This window comes from Herpailurus yagouaroundi, unplaced genomic scaffold, assembly GCF_014898765.1.
Source record: "Herpailurus yagouaroundi ecotype Mexico unplaced genomic scaffold, PumYag 77, whole genome shotgun sequence".
Lineage (NCBI taxonomy): Eukaryota > Metazoa > Chordata > Mammalia > Carnivora > Felidae > Herpailurus > Herpailurus yagouaroundi.
This window is the reverse complement of record NW_024412388.1, coordinates 58,510,853-58,526,640: the sequence shown is the minus strand read 5'-3', so window position 1 is coordinate 58,526,640 and position 15,788 is coordinate 58,510,853. Positions and strand designations below refer to the sequence as shown.

At 35.8% G+C, this 15,788-nt stretch overlaps 1 protein-coding gene and 1 non-coding gene across 8 annotated transcripts in view; one reads left to right on the top strand and one right to left on the bottom strand.

The window, feature by feature from the left end:
• Window positions 1-1,895: 1,895 nt before the first annotated feature.
• LRRC7 (leucine rich repeat containing 7) overlaps window positions 1,896-15,788 on the bottom strand; it is a 567,116-nt gene continuing 553,223 nt past the window's right edge. For 6 of the 7 annotated variants that reach the window (XM_040470602.1, XM_040470604.1, XM_040470607.1 and 3 more), the window contains one exon: window positions 1,896-3,057. In XM_040470602.1, the coding sequence (XP_040326536.1) occupies window positions 2,950-3,057 (108 nt within the window). In that variant the 3' untranslated portion in view covers window positions 1,896-2,949. The remainder of the gene's footprint in view (window positions 3,058-15,788) is intronic. The other variant, XM_040470605.1, reaches the window with a different exon arrangement.
• On the top strand, window positions 5,896-6,025 carry LOC121027923 (small nucleolar RNA SNORA51). Its single transcript, XR_005789004.1, has one exon. It is a non-coding gene; the product is annotated as a small nucleolar RNA SNORA51 (small nucleolar RNA).

Genomic DNA, 15,788 nt, shown 5'->3' with positions numbered 1-15,788 from the left:
TTGCCAAAAATCCACTCATATTTTGAAATTACTATGTCTAGATGACTTATGTCTGAAGGTGGAAATTATCATAAGGGAGCTTTTGTGACAATGTATTATAAGCCATGTAAGTTGGTTTTTAAAAGTTGTCCACTAATGTCTATTTGGTTTGCAAATCTGTAGGAATTCTACCAGTATTTTTCAGTGCTTGTTCTTTGCACCTCTGATGTTTCTCATGCCCCTTCATTGTGTCTTACTGATCCACCAGATATAGACAGCTGCCTCAGGAAAAAGATCTCAATAAAAATCAAAGACCAAGAGGTGAGTCTATTGGAGTCATCATGAATTCCACTCCTTTGTTGTTGTCAATCTTCTTTTTTTAAAGGCACACCTTTAACTTTTTGGGGGAGGAGTGGGGTTGGTGAGGGGCGGTTAATACAAACCAGATTCTAAATTCAGGCAGCAAAAGCAGTTATTCCAAAAAAAGTCAGTACTCAAATTAATGTATTATTGGTTTTGGTCATGTATGGAATAAATTAGATTTTTTAACCCCCTTAAGTAATTAGTGATTTTATTCAATCTAAAAAAAAAATGCTTCTTTTCATTATTACCTGCCTTTTCTCAGTATGCAGCATGGCAGTACAAGTGACAATGAGGTGCTTTGGCACATCACATTTCTTTTCCATTTGGTCAGGGATCCCTTTTCACTTTTTCTCACTTCCTATGGGAGAGGAAGGGTTAAAGCATTGGCCCAGGACAACGTTGTCACATCAGGAGTGGCAGAGGTGTTTACTATGATCCTCTCAGCTTTGTGCCTCAGAAGCATCTCCTGAAACCCTGGGTTTGATGTGGAAACCTGACATAAGAAGAGACTTGGGAAGTCCTCTATCTGGCTCTTCTCTCACCTCTCCTGTTAAAGATTAAACAAAATTGATGGGATGACTTGAGATGCTTCATTGCCACCAAACTATACCCATGAGTTTGTTTTTCCTTTACGTGATCTTGTGAGGCCAGTGGCGGGGTGGGGGGCATCTATCTTGATTCATGACGATCATTCTATACTAGGAGCTGGAAACAGTGGTACCATGGTTTGGTGTGAGTGTTTGACAAAGAAAATTAGGCTCTGAAAGACATTTCTCATCAGAAACTGTCAATATATTAAAATGCATTTAAAAGTTACTTCTGGGAAACATATTAAATAGGCCAATCATTTAATCATTTGCTAAATGTCAAACCCTATAAAATCATGGTATAATGTCACCCTGACATAAAGCAACATCAAAATTAGTGCATCATCTATAAAGTGAAGTATCATTTGCCTTCAAGTGACAAATTCTATTGCCAAAAAATACCACTGTACTTCTAATAAGTGACACTCATTTTAATAGACCCTACAAAAATACAGTATTTTCAATGTCCCCATAAAACAGTTAACTTACAAATATTACTCTCAGAGCTTTGGTGACATCAATATGTGATACTATTGTGAAAATCCTTATAGAATACTTGAAAAGCTAGCATATAAACTAAATTCATTATATATATATAATATATATATAATGTGGAACTATGAGGGGGAACATGCATACAACCAACTCTGGGAAATTATTCTGGAATTTCAAATGAACATTTTAATCAAATTAATGACTAATATATAAAAGAAATATTTTTAAAGGATTATAAAATGAATTTTGATCATTTATAGAGGAAAACAATTCTAATGTAAAAAATAACTAATTCTATATTAACTATGCTTGTCTTTCTCTCCAGTAAGACAGACTCAGGATTTTATATACTTTGAAACTTTTTTGGAAAAAAAGTATTTTCTCTATTTTTGCCCACAAAAACAGGCACTGAAATTAATATTACAGGTAGACCACAGCTCTGAGAAATTATATTTGCAGTTTCATATTTAAATACTAAAGTTTTTTAATCATCCACCATAACTTTCTAACAACAGTCTTTCTTAATGATAAATTTTATCAATCTCCAAAACTCATTTTAAATGATTTAAAAGTAGCAAATTAGATAAAGCAACACACAAATAAATTCCACATTTACAAGTAAAGAAATCACAGGGGCTACATTTTATAATCAACATAAATTTGAAAGAAATAAAGCAATATCTTTCCTGCCACCCATCATTCACTGCTTAAATTTGTGGTGAAAAAGATTTATCTATAATGACCTTTAGTCTGTATCTTAACTCTGTGTGTATTGTAATTAGCTAAAGGCATTGAACAAATTAGTTTGTCCTATTTTTATTCAGGTCCCAGAGATAAATGGCTAATTTATGAAATATTTCACTCTGTGTTATGAGAATTTAGCAAATGAATATGGAACCAAATATAAACACTTTATACCATATGTACAGTTACTTTCATAAGGCATTATCATGTAATTTTTATTGAAAAAGATTCAATATAGTAAAGTCTTATTTTAAGATATAGTTTCTTTCTCAATCCGAGATGTTTAGTTTATGAAAATATTATTTTTCTCTATATTCTTTTTGTATATATGCCAACATATACCTGTGCTAGAAATATTTTATGGGAATTACAATTCTTTATATTTGTATTTTCTATATAAAGGCATATACAACTTTGAGGCAGTGTTTCTGATGGAGAGCAGAATTCGTAAAGAGCTTGTATGTGCTTCCGTGCTCTGAAATTATATGAAATCCACTTCGAGAAGAAACTTATTTGATTAAAAAAACAAACCAAAAACAAAAACAAAACTGCACCAATGCACAGCCAGAGGCTGACAATTAAAACTAATACATAACCACATGAACATCATATTTATATAGTTAACATTTTTAAGGATGATCAGTGCTAACATATAGTATTATACATTTGGCACTAATGTTTGCCATTGGTCCAGCAATTGGCAAAATTTGTTTCTATGTATAAATTTATTTTTTGAACATTAGGTCTGGCTAGACGTATCTTCACTATTTATAAAAAATATTTAGACAGTAAGCTCACGTTGAATAACTAGGTCTACTGTGTTCTGGAAACTCTTCAGTAGTAATACAGCTTTTTCATGTTCCATATGTACAAAACTATGTCCATTTGCCTGTAAACACACAAATAAAACAGGGCAATCAATGCAAGATACTTGTATGTCACTTCACCATTGTTTCTCATCATAAGAGTCAAGGGAGTATTGAGCAACCACAAGTTATCAGTTTTTAAAATTCACAGAATTGTAACTATGGAAACAACAAATTAATTTCATCCAGTATGACTCAATTTATTAATTCAACAAATATATTTATGAAGCATCCGGTATGTCCTATCTGGGACTGTCCTGGCCACTCTGCTAATCATGGAGATACACTGGTGAATAAGAGCCAAATGTATTTGAAATATGGTACTTGTTCTGTGGTTGTTCTTTTGATTTGCTTGTTTTTTGCAGGAACTTAGTTGAGATGTTTTGGAAGTGCCCACAGGACCATTGCCTTCTTGCCATTTAATTTCTGATAGAATAAATCCATCGGCAAGGTCGAATATTTCACTCATGACACACATGATTGTGCACTCATAGTATTATTAAGTCTTATTTTGCCTTACTGAAAAGTTCTTAGTTTATGCATTTTTATACGAAAGAGATCATTTTTATTTCTCCCATTGCTAAATGCAAGTATATTCATTATTTATACCAGTGGTTCTCAAGGATGCCATCTAATACACCTAAGAGATCGATCCCTCAGAGGTAAAGCACATTGACATTGGTAACAGTGAAGATGCTTGCCATCTTCTAGTTAAGAATCATCAATCTATGCATTCAAAATCCATTTTTGAAAGTTTATTTATTTATTTTGAAGGAGTGTGCAAGAGTGGGGGAGGGGCAGAGAGAGGGAGAGACAGAATCCCAAGCAGGGGCTCCACACTGTCAGTGTATAGCCCAATGTGGGGCTCTATCCTCTGAACGCTGAGATCATGACCTAAGTCAAAATCAAGAGTCAGATGCTTAACTTACTGAGCCACCCAGGCTGACCCCCAAGTCCACTGTAAACATAATTAGCCTAAGGTTTCAATTTTGGGATTCCAACTGACTATTATTTAACATTTCAAAAATTTTCTGTAGTGACTGCTCATGGTTCTTTTTCCTTTTTTTAAAATTTTTCTTCTCTACATTAAATTACAGATTCTCTTGATTGGAATGATTTTTATTATTAATATATACAAAAGTGGATCCCATAAACCTTCACTGTCATGACGGACAAAATAAAACCCAATCTTACTGGAATTTGGTAGGAATAAATCTTGGAAACTTAATAGGCAACAATTATGTAACTGTTTTCCTTATAGGCTGGGACGCCACTGATTTGGAAGAGTCAGCCAAATTGACTACTTGGCAAAGTATGGACAATAGAGCCAGTTAATTGGTTGAGTTTTTCAATTTTCAATTTGCTGAAACTAATTTTGGGAATCCATTGCCTTTTTTGTTTTATTTTTTAAATGCTTTCTTAAAATATGATTAATATTTCACATAACCACTCAAGATATTTCACTGCTTTTGACTTTTTAAAATTTATAAGAGTAGGCGGTACCTGGATGGCTCAGTTGGGTAAGCCTCCCACTTTTGATTTCAGCTCAAGTTATGATCTATCTCACAGTTCTGAAATGGAGCCCCATGTTGGCTCTGTGCTGACAGCAGGGAGCCTGCTTGGGATTCTCTTTCTCCTCTCTCTCTCTGCCTCTCCCCTGCTCATCTTCTCTCTCTCCCTCTCAAAATAAATAAATAACAAATAAATAAGATTGAAAACAGCAGCTTTCTAGCATTACTGGATAGTCTTTATATCATAGATGAAAATCGTGGGACACAATATATGTTATCACTAGTTTGTTAAAATTGGTTGGCCAATGATGTGATAAAAAAGAAAGTCCTAAAATATTGCATTTTTTAAACCAAAGTACATCTAAAAAGTAAGGAAAATACTAGGACACAAAAATGTAAACCCATGAAAACCCATATAACTAGAAGTTTAAATTTATTTTGAATTAAAGAATCTCTCTCTCTCTCCCTCCCTCCTTCCTTCCCCATTCTCTTTCCTTACTCTTTTCATCTCTCTCTCTCTCTCTCTCTCTCTCTCTCTCTCTATATATATATATATATATAAATCTGTACCTATCATCTATCTATATCTCCTTTAATATGTATAATAACATTTAGTTAATTGAAATGCCTATCAAGGTTGGCATTGGCTGTTGCAGTGGCAGGAAACAGTAACTGGGTAGAACTTTGGGTTTGTTACACAACCCAAATTTCTTGCTTTAAGTTATAGTTAAAAGCAGACAACTGGGTTCTGTGTGATGTTATTTCTGGTTAGACGGTGATGTGGAATAGAGAGAGCACAGCATATGGTACATTCTCTTTATTCTCAATCTGTATCTGACATGAGGAAAATAGCAAACTTGGGTGAAAGGTATGTTTATTTTTGAGGAATAATCTAACTACCTTAATGCTTCAGTTTGACCAAAAGGCATGCCTTGATTGTGAAATAAATTTAACTTTATTTACTTATTTACTTACTTATCTTAAGTAAGCTCCATGTCCAATATGGGGTTGGAACTCACAACCCTCAGGTCAAGAATCACATGTTCTACGGAATGAGCCAGCCAAGTGCTTCTAAATTTAACTTTAACCATGGAGTCCTTGAATGTTAAATATTGTTAATAACTTTGTGAGTGCTCAGATTTCCTCTATCAGAAGACTCAGAACCTGGAATTGGAATGAACTCAAACCCACCAAGAATTTTCAGAGCATTGTTTGAAATTTAAATATCTTGGTGTTTCAGGGAAAAGGAATGTTTTGGGATTTGGAGGCCATCAATGGTATATTGTCCACCATTACACTTCACCATTCCTGGTTTTAGCAACTACTAGTCTCAAAATAATGTCAATTTTGAGCCTCCTGGTGCTTACCACAGGCTGTGTTCTTATACTGACTGTACAGAAAGAGGAGGCAGAGTAAATCCACCCATATACACCCCAGCCCAGTGCTTTGCCTCGTCTGTGTTGGGAATGGAGGGACATGGAGTTGAGGTTTTGAATCTGACTTGTTCCCTATTCTCCAGGCAAAGAATAGAAATGGAGAGAGCTGAGGCTGTAGCTTTGAGACATAGCAACTGGGCAGGGAGGGATTGTGGCTGGCTCTTCAAAAAAAAAAAAAAAAATACCAATTTTAAGGGCATAAGTGACACAGAACCCAGATAGCAAATTAATCATAGCTGTTAATTTTTAGTGATACTTTTATCAAAAGTTCTTCAAAAAAGGTTGCTCTGTTTCCACCATTTTTTCAATCAAACATAAATCTTTACGTGTTAACTGTGCCCAAGGCATTGTGCTTGGCACTGGGGATAGGAAGTAAGAAAGAGATGAGACAGGGACGCTCCCATCAAAGAGGTGACTATATGGAAGGGGAAATTAGCCATGGACACAACTAAAAACAATGTAGAAAATGCCTTACCTGTAGTAAGGACTCAGCAGTTGCTGAATTGAATTAATATCAGAAGAGATAAATAAAGTACTAGAGTAGCTCAGTGGAAGGAAAAGAGAGAGGTTAAATTTCCAGAGAAGTTGTTTCTCTGAGGTACATAAGAAGTTTCTCTGGTAGTCACATCTGGCAAGAATGTGATTAGTGAAGGGCCACAATCAATGTTTTATCTCAAGGCTGGGGTTCTCTCCAGCCTTAGACACATGAACAATTGGCTCTTTCAAGTAAATTTTTCAACAATCGATGCAGGGAAAAGAGTTTTTATATGATCCAGGTATGTAATCATTTTAATGAGAATTTAAAAATAAAAATACCGTGAGTTGAGATCTTAGGCTTTAGCATAAGAAGCAACCATAAGATTAAACTAATGTGGAGGGGCTTGATAGGATGTGGGGTTAGTTCATAGATTCCTTTCTTCAAAATGAAGAGAGATAGTTCAGTATGTGAAACATTTGAACAGAACTTTTCTGGAGAGACAGAGAGAGGGAATGAGAGAGAGAAAACGTGAGAGTGAGAGCAAGCATGATCTAAGTTAATCCTGTTGTTTATAAATGAAAGAGTTATATCTCCGAGAGACCAGCTAAGTGACTGAGGCCACACAGCCAGGGCTGAATAATCTGATACCATAATATTTCTTCTCATTATTTCTCTCAATACTTCACTGAAATAATAAGACTACAATTGTTTCCATAGATTTGAGCTGGCATTTCACTGATTATGCTAAAATAATGAACATTTTCCCCTTGAAATTATTGCTATATCACCTCCTGACATAATTTTGTTCTTCACTGCAAAACCTAACTTCTCATTCAGATTCCTATCAGGATTAACTTAATTCATTCTAAAAATACTGGTAGAAATAACATTTAATCCTAAATTAGCATCTCCAGAAATGCTGAATCTCTCATTCTTATTATAGTATTAACTCTGCCTTAATTGGGTTCTTGTAGCCATATGTGAGCTTTTGCTCTCAAAAGTGGAAAGACTAAGTCAGGCTATCTGCTAGGACAGTGCCAGGAAACTTGAGGGGAAATGGATTAAAAAAGGAGAAAAATTTTAGGGTAAAATCTATAAATTTGGCATCTCATTGAACATGGGTATAAGAAACAAGAATCAAACTGTGATACAATTAATGAAAAATGGAAATGAAAATGGAGTTTGAGGCCATGGCAATGTGTGCAAGGGAAACATTGATCACATATTTAGAGACAAAAGAGTAGAGTCCAGGAAGCAAGTCAGAATGGCAGCATTAGCAACAGAGGTTAGGTTTTACTGCAGTCTGGTATTCACCACATGGAAGGCTGAGAGATTTATCAGAAAATACGTTTAAAAGGGAACACTGTGAAAGAAGGAAAATCTAACCAAGGGAGTATGAGGGGGCTGCAGCTTGGGACATGGAGAGCAGAGCTGAGAGATAGTGTTTGCTGTTGACCTTGGCATCTAAGAAAACCTGTCTGAATTAAGGACGGGGAAGGTAAAGCAGAGCCTAATCCTTCCTGCCCAGGGATGGCAGAACTAAAGAACAGAGATTCCCATGGGACCGATGCATGAAGGGGAGAGAATAGGAAAGCTGGGTTCCTGAGAGCTCCCGGGAGGAGAATAACTGGGAAGAGTTGTCATGAAGGGGGATCAAGGTACTGTGCTCATAAAGTAGCAGGAAATCCAAGAAAGTAAAATCTTTTCCAGTGGCCCCAGTGAACCCTAGTTTTCTGCAGCAGAGTAAAAAAGCAGGGAAAAGGAATAGCTAGATGAAGTCTGGCCTTGTATTTGGGTCTGTTTCCAAAAAACAGGCTTCAAGATGTTCCGAATCACAGTCCGGGTTCTAATTCAAGGCTAGAAAGATCCCATGTATAAATGAGCTTTTAATATCACTTTAAATATCAGCTTTTTGTTTTCACGCTTTGTAAGTGAAAAATGAGAGTTATGTAGTTGGAAACTCAAATACAGGGCTGATTTTCCAGAAGGAAATAAGCAGATTGGTAACTTAGATCACCAAGTTAAATAAACACTAGGACTCTACATGCAATTTTAGTACCCAGACATGTTTTGGATCCAAAACCCAAGCTTTGGTGAACCTCAAGAGGACTGTTCAAAATGCCACAGCTAAGGACTGCCTGGGACTGGCTTCAAAATACCAGGAGGACTCTGAAAGATCAGAAAGCACATTATTTTAGAAAGTTCACTAAAGATTAAATGAGTTAATATATGTCAGGTGCGTAGGCCTGGCAAACTATAAATCAATCAAATGTTAGCTACTACTATTAATATTACGTCACTATTATTGTCTTGAATTTTCATGGAGTCACAAATAGAAGGACAAAATGTCAGAGGAACTTTTCTTTTTTCTTGTTAGTTAACCTTAATTTTTTTTTAAAGATGAAAATGTGAGGAGGATCGGAGACAGTACATGAAATATCCAAGCTCAGAGTGCTAGTGACTAGGTGGGAATTTATGTCACAGATGTCAACTCTGCATCTTGGCATAATTCGTCCCATTGGATGTTGTGAGGTTGGTAATGACTGTTTTAGGTTCATTACATGAATTCAATATTTAATATTAATTGAACCATTTCTTGATATGGAACATTATGTTAGACCTGATGTTGGGGGATACAATGATGGAAAGGGTTGGAAGAGGGGTTTGAATACTTACGGTTGTCTTATGTGTCTGACTAGAAAAAGGGCTGAGGAAATAAAGGACAGTACTATGCAATATTAATTGCAAGGTATAAATCCAATGATGCTTTGAAAGTGATGCATATAACCTACATTTGTGCATTTCATAATTTGGATATACATAATGAAAATGCAAAAGATGGTTGGAAGACTATATGTTAAATTAATGAAATTTTTATTTATTAGAGAAATTTTAATGTTTATTTATTTATTTTGAGAGAGAGAGAGCGAGAGAGAGAGAGAGAGAGAGAGGGTGTGTGCATATGTGCGGGAGGGGCAGAGAGAAGGAGAGAAAGAATCCCAAGCAGGCTCTGTGCTGCCAGTGTGGAGCCCGATGTGGGGCTCTAACCTACAAGCCGAGGGCACACCACTGGTCCGTCTCGCCTGCCACGCCAGGGAGGTGGAGCATGAGCGCATGTGTTAGGACCCGAAAGATGGTGAACTATGCCTGGGCAGGGCGAAGCCAAAGGAAACTCTGGCTGGATCATGACCTGAGCTGAAATTCAGAGTTGGATGCTTAACTGACTGAGCCACCCAAGTACCCCAGCTAAATTAATAAAATTTTAAAATACATTGCCACATTTGGCCACATACATGTTTATATAAACACAGTGTCTATTGTGGATTATAATAAAATGTGTGCACTTAGAGGAAATAGCAATTTAATGAAAAAATGAGAAATAAATGAAATGGCTTATTAAGTTAAAATGAAGTTAATAAAAAAAATTTAGGAATGAAAAGATACTCTGAAAATTTTATGCTTCCAGAATATATGGATAATGGATTTCTGGCTTTAGCCGATTTGAAAGTATAAAGGAACATTTTACTGTATAATCTTTATATTGTTTCCAGAAGATATCCTACCTTTTAAAAATTCCATTTGATATCTGTGCCATAAAATGATTTTTAATTGCCCCTTTGCATGATTTAGATATGGAAATATGGAGGGTTAATGAAAAATAATATTTACAATAACAACAAAAAGTAGAGCTTTGCAATTATGGTAATCAATTTACTATAAAACATACTTGGTTTCTGGATTTCATCCTTTTTTTCCTTCCAAGATCTATCTTTGATTTCCTTCTGGTAAATGCTTTGTTAAATGGATAAATTATGGATGTTTATACTATAGAACTTCTACAGAGGATTCTGTAATTCAAGATTCAGGAATTTTGTTGTACCCTTATTATTCAAAACTTTAAATTTAAAAACTAATTGCAAAGGAGCCTTGGCTGAAAGGTAGGTGGTATTATCCAATAAGACGGACAGCATGACTCTTTTAGGATACAAAAAAGAAATGGAATTAGAGACTCAGATGTGTGATTTTTGTTGATTGAAACTCACCTTCAAGGACAAATATTTAAAGGGTCAGCATAGATGCAGTTTTAATTAAAAATTTTTTTAATGTTTATTTTTGAGAGAGAGAGAGAGACAAAGACAGAGAGACAAGTGTGAGCAGGGGAGGGGCAGAGAGAGAGGGAGACACAGAATCTGAAGCAGGCTCCAGGCTCTGAGCTGTCAGCACAGAGCCCAACATGGGGTTTGAACTTGGAAACCGCGAGATCATGACCTGAGCCAAAGTTGAATGCTTAACAGACTGAGCCACCCAGTCACCCCATATGCATGTATTTCATATATTAGATATACATTAGTACATTAATATCTTTGAATGCCTAGGCTCTTGGAATGAGGGAAAACTTAAAAAAAAAAAATACAGCAACCATATTAGAGTTATAAGGGCAAGCCTTCATGGTGTTTAATCCTGACAGCCAGACATTATGAGAAACAGTAGAAATCTTAAATAATTATAATTATGTTTCACATTAGCTACCTGGAATTAATTCTCATTTCAAAATTTTAATCTGATAGAGTGCTCTCATTAAATATTGGCATATATTTGGAATTGAATATACTGCATAATCAATACTACACTGACTTTATGCCAAGTCATTTGGAAACTTTTCCTTTCTATCAAAAATCTGAACTATAGATCCTAAATTCTGGGAGAGTTCCTATGAAAAGTTTACACAGAGCTTTTTAAATGTGAGAAGTCTGAAGTCTTAATGGCTTTTACTTTAGTATTAAAAACTCTTTATAGAATAAAACATAGATAAGAATTTCTCTTCTATCTGAAGTGCACACATGTATTACTGCTTGAATATTTCATGAATTCAGGCTCAAAAAAGACATGTTAAGATAGAATAGACTCAACTAAACGAAATACTTTGTCAATTTTTGGTTTACAAATTTGGGCATGGAGGGCACCCGGGTGGCTCAGTTGGTTAAGTGTCTACTATTGATTTCGGCTCAGGTCATGATCTCATGGTATTTGAGTTCAAGCCCTGCATTGGGTTCTGTGCTGACAGTGTGGAGCCTACTTGGGATTCTGCCCCGTCCCCCTCAAAATAAATAAATAAACTTAAGAAAATTTTTTTAACAAAAAAAAGTTTAAAAAATTTGGGCATGGAACTGATAATAGTCATCTTGAAGACATTTACTTATTTATCTGATTTTAGAATGCTGTTTTCTTCTTATCAAACATCTTAAATGAGCATCTCTAACAAATGGGTTTCCTACCTTGGTTTGCAGAGCAGTTCCCTGATAAGATAGATGTTATTTATTTTAAAAGAAATAGAAACTGCGAAGTGAACCGAACTGCAAAATCAACTTCTCATTTTCAGGGGCTCATTGTAGCCATGTTGGTTTCCATTTGGTAAAACATTTTCTCTTAAAAGAAGACAGACTGGGAGCTGATTTTATTAAATGTTTAAAGTCCCCTTCTATCTATCCTCTCTTCCTTCTTCGTTTTCTGCTCAGGTAGTTTTGGGCATGTCTGCTTCCTGGGCTAGGTTGTATGAAGCCAGGGACTTAGATACATTCTTTATTACATTGTTCACATTGCTTGGCACAATACTTTGTACACAGTGGGCGTTTAATACATATTTTCCAAATATATAAATAGCAAATGTGATGAATATGATGCTATCAGTAAAATTTGTTGCAGTAAAGCCAATATTGTATAATGGAAGAAGGTCAAATAAGTTATTTAACCTCTGTCAACAGTAGATACCTTGCAGGGTTGTCTTGTGATATAAAAGATACAATAGAGGTACTTAATTGTTATTTTTATTTCAGCCAAATTATGGAAGTTAAAGGCAGACTAATGAGCTTAACTTGTTTTTGTTGGTTTACCTGTTTTCCTTATCTCTTATTTTTTTGATGTGCAATAAGTATTTACTCAATCTTTTATTAGCTGACTGTACTGAACTTCATAAATGGAATGAGATATGGAGTGAAACTCTGGCATATAAAATCATAAACAATTTTGAAAATAATTTTTTGTTGTCTTCTAATCAAATTGTATCAAAAAATCTTATTCTTTGAATGTATCACATCATTATAAGCAATAGTTTCTCTAAACACTAAGAATGACATGACATGATTACTGACCCCCTCCCCCACCTTTCCCTCCAGCCTCTCTTATGTTTTTGATTTTCAACCACCAAATAAAATCATAAAGAAAAGCATTAACTCATTTGACCTTGCTGGGAAATGCTTTAGTGAAATTTCCAACTACCTTAAATTTATTTTTTTTTGAGTCTCATACTTCCTTTTAACCATAATGAAAATTTCTCACTCTACTTTTTGTAGCCTTTTTGGGAGAAATTTTTAAAAATTCAGAGACATGAATATACTCTAACCCATTCTGAATGACTCATGATGATAATTATGAACATGAACTCTCTGCGGGATAAAGCTGTGGGTCCAGTTAGATGCTTCTATAAGAAACATTTCCTAAAGTGTGTTCTGTGGAGGTAGTTAATTGATGTTGTTATTAAGAGGGATGTATGGTTAAATATGTTGGGAAATAAAAGTTTGAAAGATTTTTCAGGGTCTGAAATGCTTAATACATTGTGAAATACTGAAGCAAGGGATAGAATCTGAGGTGGCTCAGATAATTTAAGGGATGCCATTGGGAAACACCTTATAGTCTATACTTAACGACTCTGCTGTACTTTTTGAATTTTGTTTCTGTCTTTTAAAAGAAGTTTCTCGAAGAACGAAATATGGCCCTTTGTAGCAACGTGGATGGAACTGGAGAGTGTGATGCTAAGTGAAATAAGCCATACAGAGAAAGACAGATACCATATGGTTTCACTCTTATGTGGATCCTGAGAAAGTTAACAGAAACCCATGGGGGAGGGGAAGGAAAAAAAAAAAAAAAGAGGTTAGAGTGGGAGAGAGCCAAAGCATAAGAGACTCTTAAAAACTGAGAACAAACTGAGGGTTGATGGGGGGTGGGAGGGAGGGGAGGGTGGGGGATGGGTATTGAGGAGGGCACCTTTTGGGATGAGCACTGGCTGTTGTATGGAAACCAATTTGACAATAAATTTCATATAGTGAAAAAAAAATAAAAAATAAATAAATAAAAGAAGTTTCTCTCCCTTCCTGCACAGTGAAACTGTCAGCTATGACTTCCTGCTTCTGACGATGTGCCTGGATCCTGAGGGTTTCTCCTTGGTGGTCTGGAAAGGTAGGCAAAAGATTCCAAGTATCCAAGTATGAAATCGGGTCTTATGAGTAAAAGGCATGATATTTAGTGCATGGGCTTTGTGACATTAATTATGGCTTCTCAGAAGCACTTTGTTTTGAGGTTGTTGAAGAAATATGCTAAGCTAAGTAAGATAACACTGTTAGCAGCTAACCACACCTACTGGTCATTCAAAGATGTATAAAACTTCCATTCAGACAAGGAAGGTTTGATCCGGTGGTCAGATACAGATACAACACTATATATCTGTATATGACAGATTCAGGCATCTGTGGACATTTGTTTTAGACTTTTGGGAAGTCTAAACTTTTTTTCTCACATTCTGAGCCTTGAAAGCTGTATCTCACCACCTCCTCCCCATTCTAAGCCCCCTTTGTGTTTCAGTTCTCCAACTCAGTACAAAACCTTAAAATTCTAGGATTTTCTTTCTTTAAGCCTGCAATTTCTCTCTCCAGTATTCTCTCTTTGAACTCCACACTCACTCATTCTGAATTGAGTCTCTCACCTCTGCTCCTTAACAGTGTTGTCAGGCTAGCCCACAGCTATTCCTCCTGCTACTTATACTCCTTTCTCCTCCCTGTTAAGCTTGGGGTAACTCCTGCTCACTCTCTTTCTCTCTCTCTCTCTCTCTTTTTTTTTTTTTTTTTTGAGAGAGAGAGAGAGAGAGAGAGAGAGAATCCCACGCAAGCTCCATGCTGCTAGCACAGAGCCTGATGCAGAGCTCCATCTCATGAACTGTGAGATCAGATGCTTAACTGACTGAGCCATCCAAGGCACCCAACTCCTGCTCAATCAAGAGTAAATTCTCTTGATAAGACACTCCAAGTCAAACAACCTATTGACAGCTAGCTGAAACTTGATAGACTTGTTTGTTGAGAGTGGGTTCTTGAATTGTCTATATGAATTGTACAACCAGAGTTTCTTATGACTAGAAAACAAGGGGGAAATATCTTATTTTTTTGAATTATCATATCTTTTGATTATTTTATTTTGGTATCTTAGAGATATAGCCATATACCAGGAATATATTTTGGGAAACTCTTAAAATTATGGTAAGGTAGAAGAGAGTATGAAATGATCTGCAATTATGTATCATATTAGTATACCTTATATGAGAAAAATCTGTTTTGATGACTGGTAAAATTTGGATGTCATTAATAAGTATTTATAAATCATTTAATTTCTTTTCTCCTGCCAAAGTTAGGCACTTGTGTGTGGACTAGGGGTGGACAGACAAATGAAGAGAATATTTTGACTACAGTCATATAGTAGAATATTATACTTATAAATATAATATGTAATATAATATGTAATATACTTACTTAAATGAGCATTATGTTATAACTGTGAACCATGTTAACTATCAAGTACAATATATGATTTTCTCTAGTCTATTCATTTTTCAACAGAATAACTATAATTAATAGATTTTCTATAGTTAAAAATTTTTTAATGTTTTAATTTATTTTTGATAGAGAGAGAGAGAGAGAGAGAGAGAGAGAGAGAGACAGAGAACAAACAGGGGAGGAGCAGAGAGAGGGGGAGACACAGAATCCGAGGCAGGCTCCAGGCTCTGAGCTGTCAGCACAGAGCCCAACGTGGGTCTCTAACCCACAAACTGCGAGGTCATGACCTGAGCCAAAGTTGGATGCTTAACCAACCGAGCCACCCAGAGACCCCTACATTTTCTACATTTTAACATATTTTACATTTAAAATGTATAATAAGTTAGATTGAAATTTTTTTTAACTGGAAAGAAAGTTACAAAAAAAAGAAACTATGATGTTAAACCAACAAAATCACTACTTCAAAAATGGTCAAATTGGGGCGCCTGGGTGGCGCAGTCGGTTAAGCGTCCGACTTCAGCCAGGTCACGATCTCGCGGTCTGTGAGTTCGAGCCCCGCGTCAGGCTCTGGGCTGATGGCTCAGAGCCTGGAGCCTGTTTCCGATTCTGTGTCTTCCTCTCTCTCTGCCCCTCCCCGTTCATGCTCTGTCTCTCTCTGTCCCAAAAATAAATAAACGTTGAAAAAAAAATTCAAAAATGGTCAAATATTGGCAAATTCACATGGTTCAATCT